Below are 6,403 nucleotides of genomic sequence, written 5' to 3' on the forward strand. Positions count from 1 at the left end.
GAGCGGCCACTGAACTCCAGTCTGGGCGACAGAGTGAGACTCCAACTCAAAAAAAAACCAACAAAACCAAAACCAAAGGCGAACAGGGAGAGGAGCTCAGAGACTCCTGTGCCCCGGGTTGTGTTCCCCCTGCCGGGGGCGAGGTTCTACCATCCTGACAAGAGAGTGGGCCACGTCCCATGGGGGCAGACCTGCCACTTACAACAGAGGAGCTGAGGGCAGTGGCATGTGCACCCCGTGGGGAGGGGCCATCCCTGGGCCACACGCGGACTCGGGACAGGCCAGGCTGTGCCTTCAGCTGGGGAGATCTACAAAGACCCGGCTGCCTCCTGGCATGCCCGACTCAACCTCCACAGAGCTGTGACGTGGTGCCGCCCATTGCTGGCGACATTTCCATGGAGAGCAGAGGCAGTGGGCGAAGGCGCTTCCCGGTGGGCACTGGTGGAGGGAGAGGGAGGGGCAGCAGGGCAGAGATGGCGGGGGCGCACAGGCGCGGGCGCGCGCACAGGTGCGTTCTGGGAGAGTGAGAGGCGTGGTCTTGAAAGCGCCAGGGCTCAGACCAGGAGGGAGAACTTTTGCTGGACATGAGCTGGGGACAGACAGGCTGACCTTGAACTCTGAGGTGAGGGCCTCGGGAGCTGAGGGCTGGAGTGAGGAAAGGGCGGGCTCCCCTGGCCAGGGACCAGCCATCTCGTGGACCACTGACACCCACCAGCATCTCTTCTCACACAAGATGCCACACTTGAAGGTGTCCCAGAGCTGGACAGGCCTAGGCGGGCTGGAGCCTCTTGCCAGTGTAATGCACAGGGTTTAATCCACTACAGAACGGCTCCCTTATGGACGTGCTGCTGATGTACTGACCATGTGCGTCCCATAAGAGGTGGACTGTACCCAGAGCACCTCACAGACATCAGCGGCCTGGTGCCGGGTATCTTCCCAAGAGTCCCCAGATTCCGGTGAGGAGCCGACTCCCCACCTTCAGGCCCTGTGGTTTAGGGGTGCGGAGTGCACCCCAGAGCCCAGATAGGCTGTGTGACTCAGATGTGGCCTGGCGGGTGAACCGCCTCTATGGTGACTGCAGGGCGGGCATGGGGCCCACCGGGGCCGCTGTCCTCCTCACCCAGGTGCCAGTCTCCATCTGGGTAGGTGGGAGAGATGCTCCCAGGGCCCAAACCCCTGTGGCCACCAGGAGGGCAGAGTCAGCTCAGCCTGAAGCCACTCAGAGGATGAAAGACACGGAGGAGGAACTGGGTCCTAGTGACCGAATCACCACAGAATCCTGTGGGATCCAGGCACAAGCCCTGGCCTCCACTGCTTCTTGTGTCTCTGAAGCCCCGTGGCTTAAGCCAGTTGGGGTGGGCGTCCTGTCACCTGCCATCGCCAGGGCACTCACAGATGCAGGTCAGGAAACTCCGGGGGGCAGTGAGTCATGTGGGTGGAACCCCTCCTAGAGACCGTGCTGCTCCTCCATGTGGGCCAGCCCAGAGCTCAGCAGGACATGCCTCTCTCTAGAACCTTCCCTCGCACAACAGCCTGAGAGGCACATCTGCTGTCACCCATCCTGCAGTGAGGAAGGCGAGGCACTGAAGAGGCCCCAGCAGGCGGTGTGGACAGGGCAGAACTGGCACGTTCAGTCTGGCCCTAGAATCTTCCCTACCTTCCCCCCTCCCCCACCAGCAGTCTGTCACCTGGGGGAAGCATTGCCCAGGAGAACACAGCAGGTCTGCTCTTTACACTCAGGGCCTGAGGCAGGGTACAGGCAGGACTCTGGCGCTGACTGCGGGCGGCAACTCACTTGAAGGCACTGGGGTCTCCGTGGACCTTGTAGTTGTCAGCGCTGATCTGTGAGATGACCCTGGTCACGGCAACAAGGATGCCCACGTTGACCTGTGGGAGAAGCAAAGGGTATGGCGTGAGGAGGCCGGGCTGTGCCTGCAGGGCCGAGTCCCCGCCCACCGGGTCCTGAGCACACGAGGCCTTGCCGGGACAGATGGCATCCCAGTCCACAGGCCTCTACCCACACGCACCGCACATGGCCTCGCCTCGAGGGTTCGCGTGCCGAGAGGCAGCGAGATGAGGTCTAATCCCAGGAACTCACAGGGCACGTGGGGAGGGCGCAGACCTCAGGTTCGCAGACCTGGGGGCAAACCCCACCTCCGCATCCACTCACTTGGTGTGACCGGGCGACCTGTCTACATCTCCTGACCTCAGTTCCCATTTGATGGGAGAAGAATCATGGCCACTGTCCAAGCCCCCATCCAGAGACAAGAAAGTCCATGGGTCAGGCCCCTGCACAGTGCCTGGTTCTCACTTTCCACCTGCCCTGGGCCATAAGCCCCGGAAGCCACGGCAGAGGGCCGTCTCGCCTTGTGGGGACCTGTGGGAACCTGATGAAAGTCCCAGGGCCTAGGGGGTGGGTAGGGCACTCGGGTGACTGGCAGAAGCCCCAGCACAGCCTGTCCTTCACCCGGCCCCTCTCCGGCATCCTGAGTGGTTGGGGGATACAAGGCAGGGGCGACCAGGAGACGTGAAGCCCCAATTTCCCCCTGCTGCGGGGTTCAGAGGCTGTGCTGCGCCCGAGGCCTCCTCTTCCTCTCCTAAAGATGCTGAACTCATCGGCCGAGTCAGTGAGGAGCTCAGCTCCAGGCTGCCATCCCTGGTACGAACCTTCAGGCCTGGACGCAGGTGGTGGCCAAGCTCTACCTGCAGGCTCTGGAAAGCTGCTGTCCCGTGCCAGCCAGCGTAGCACAGCCTGGCAGGCTCTGAGGGAGCTGCCTCCAAGGCCTCAGCCTGGAGCCCACTTGAGCCAGTCTGCAGCTGGCATGCCCACCTCCCCACCTAGCCCCTTGGAAGCCCAGCAGGCCACTCCACCCGGGCCTGCCAACCCTGTCCTGCTCCGACGTATGCCCAGGGTCCTTCCACTCCCAGCCCTCCCCTCCCTTCCCTCCTCCTATCCCCCCCTCCCTGTGTCCAGAGTCCCTCAGCAGGGGACCCTCCCGCTGTTCCAAGGAGAGGGTGCCCTGGGCGTGAGCCTTCCTTCCACTTTCGCTGACTCCCTGGGGCCCACTGCCCCCGTCAGTTCCTGCCCTAATGCACCAGCTCAGCACTGGGCAGTGCCGCCTCCCCAGTTCGGCCTCACAGCTAGGCCCTCCTCGTGTGCCCTTATTTTCTCATCTGTAAAATGGGGCTAAGGATAGTATCTCCTGAAGCCAGGGAAGTGGGGACAGCTGAGCCCCAGCTGCACAGAGAGAATGTCTTCCAGCCTCCCCCAGCTGATGGTGGCACCGTGGCCAGAAAGCTACACTCAGCCAGCTCAGGAGAGGAGGAGGTAGGGACGGCAGGTGACACTGTCCACTGCAGCTGCGTGCCCTCAGCTGGGACCATGACGGTGCAGGGGAACTAGCATGTGGCGTCTGCGGCAGGGAACGACCCCAGGCTGCTGCTGGTCATGCAGTCTGGGTACAGCCTCTTCTCTGAACCAGGCCAGCCTGCCTGCTGGCCTGGGAGGTGCTTTCTTGCCTCCAGCAGAGGCTGCTGTGTCCCTGAGGAAGGGAGGGAGGAGCTGGAAGCAGCCCGAGTCCAAAGGCGGCAGACCCTGCTCTCTGATTCTGAGGTTTCCTTGAACACAAGCTTTTCAGTTTGTGTGCCATTGGTTTGTTTCTAGAATTCTGAATTTTTTTTTGCAAAACAATTTTTCCAGAACTTTCCTTGTTTTAGGGGGCATTTACCTAAGTCCTCACTGTGCCATTCTGTACTTCATGCCCCTTTCACGTGGGGTTCATGTCCTGGCCCCTCGCACTGGCACATGCTGGGGCCTTGCTCATAATGAGAACGGTCACCATGTAGATGTGCACAGGCAGATGGGAAGGCGGGGCCACGCGCATGTCCACCTGCAGGGCACAGTGGGAGTATCTGTGGTGCCAGGCAGCTCTCCTGTATGGTGAGCTGTGGGCCCAACACACTGAGCCAAGGCACCCTGGGCAGGCATAAGTCCCACTCGTCCACATCTGCATACAGCCCTGGGGGACCAAGGCACATGCTCTGGGGACCCACGTGGAGGAGGGCGGACACCAGGACAGTGAGACACAGACACGGGCAGAAGCTCATCCTTCAGATTCCTTGGCCCCTCCTCCCAGGGCTGTGGCTGCCAATTCAAAGGCCAAACTAATCAGCTCAGTTTTCGTTTTAAACGATTATAAAATGACAGGAAAGCTATGAAACCCAGTCCTGTAGATGTCTTGGCAGTGTTGTGAGAGTCTGGAGGAAAAGAGACTTGGATGCCAGTGTTCCAGTGATTCAGGGGAGATGACGAAAGACCACGAGACCTGGGACCGGCAAAGAGATGTCTTGACGCTGCAGAGGGTGTCCAGGCACTCAGGGGAGCTCAGATGCATCCTCAGGAAGCACCTCACGAGGGGTCTGACATATTGTCACCCAGCACTCTGTAAGAGCACAGGGACTCATCAATACACACCAATATCCCACATGAGCAAGCAAACTCACCAGTACACACCAGCACCCCATATGAGCATGGGGGCTCATCAATAAAAACCAGCACCCCACATGAGTAGGGGACTTCTCAATACACACCAGCACCCCATGTGAGGACGGGGACTCGTCAATACACACCAGAACTGCATGTGAGCGGGGGAACTTGGCAATTCACACCAGCACACCATGTGAACATGGGGACTCACCAATACTCACTAGCACCCCACATGAGCATAAGGCCTGCCAATACACACCAGCACTCCAGGTAAGCACAGGGACTTGTCAATATACACCAGGACTCAGCAAGAGCAGGCGACTTGCCAATACACATCAGCACCCCATGTGAACATGGGGACCTGCCAATACACACCAGCACCCCATGAGAGCAGGGGGACTCATCAATACGCACCAGCATCCCACATGAACACAGGGGGTTGTCAATATACTCCAGCATGCCACACGAGCACAGAGACTCGCCAATATACTCCAGCACCCCACATGAGCACAGGAGCTCACCAAAATAGCAGCACCCCATGTGAGCAGAGGAACTTGTCAATACACACCAGCACCCCACATGAGCACAGGGACTCCTCAACACATACCAACACCCCATGTGAACATGAGGACTCATCAATATATACAAGCACCCCATATGAGTGCGGGGACTTGCCAATACACATCAGCACCCCAGGTGAGCATAGGTACACATCAATACACACCAGCACCCCATGAGAGCAGGGGACTCATCAATACACACCAGCCCCCCCATATGAATCCAGGGACTTGTCAATACACACTAGCACCCTATGCGAGTACATGGACACTTCAATACACACCAGCACTCTATGTGATCATGAGAACTTGTCAATACACATCAGCACCCTACATGAGCATGGGGGTTCGTCAATACACACCAGCACCCCACATGAGCACAGGGACTCACCAATGGGGTCTTGCCAATATACATCGGCACCCCACTTGAGCACGAGGACTTGTCAATACACACCAGCACCCCACATGAGCAGGGGGACTCATCAGTGCATACCAGCACCCGACATGAACATGTGGACTCATCAGTACACACCAGCACGCCCCACGAACACAGGAACTCATCAGTACACACCAGCACCCCATGCAAGCTCAGGGCTTCTTCACAACCAGCACCCCCTAAGCTGTGAGGTCTTTGTGTTCTCCAGCTTTGCTGCTCAAGGCGACATAATGTTGCTCCTCCCGGTCCGCTCTCACTTTTCCACAGAGGCTACTGAAAGGACAGTCAACTCACAGCAAGGTGTTCACAGACATGAAGGCAGGCCAGGTGACTCCTTTGCAATCAAGCCTTTTGCTGCTTCTTGGTCGCGGTGTGTGAGATCCACGCAAAGTGGTTCAGAACAGGCAAGATGCTGGCCCTGTGACCTGTGGCCACTTGCCATCATTCTGCCTGCTCCAGAATGTCCGCTGGGACGCTCTCTGCCTCTCTCTTTTCGCCTGGGTCTGTCTGGCTTACTTGGATGCCCACTTCACCCACCTCCTCAGGACAGTCAGCCTGGCTGTGGCGTCTCGAGAGGAAGGGGCTCCCACGGCCTCTGACCCGCATCAGTGCAGGTACGTGGGAGACAGCAGCTGCCAGGGACACAAACTGGCGTCTCACAAAAACGCAGGACAGAAGCAGGCCCAGCCTGGTCACTCTTCCCCGCTCCCGCCTGGCATGGCTCCACCCCTCGGGAGCGGCCCTGGGTGCGGCATGTGGGATATTGTACAAAGGTCCTCCCTCAGCTAAGCACCTCCCTTTAGAACAGCGACAAGCTACTGACAACCGATGTCAAGAAACAATGCACGTGGCCCCTCAGAAGGAAAGCAGGGCTGCACACAGGGCAATCAGACCAAAGCAGAGCCAAGGCCAGACAGGACGGCG

At 58.9% G+C, this 6,403-nt stretch overlaps 1 protein-coding gene across 1 annotated transcript in view; it reads right to left on the reverse strand.

The window, feature by feature from the left end:
• Positions 1-6,403, reverse strand: part of ADGRD1 (adhesion G protein-coupled receptor D1) — a 148,698-nt gene that overhangs the window by 7,127 nt on the left and 135,168 nt on the right. Inside the window, exon 22 of the mRNA XM_008069382.1 lies at positions 1,796-1,887. Within this exon, the coding sequence (XP_008067573.1) occupies positions 1,796-1,887 (92 nt within the window). The remainder of the gene's footprint in view (positions 1-1,795; positions 1,888-6,403) is intronic.

This window comes from Carlito syrichta, unplaced genomic scaffold (assembly GCF_000164805.1).
Source record: "Carlito syrichta isolate Samal-C Ts95f unplaced genomic scaffold, Tarsius_syrichta-2.0.1 Scaffold311975, whole genome shotgun sequence".
NCBI classification, from domain to species: Eukaryota; Metazoa; Chordata; class Mammalia; order Primates; family Tarsiidae; genus Carlito; species Carlito syrichta.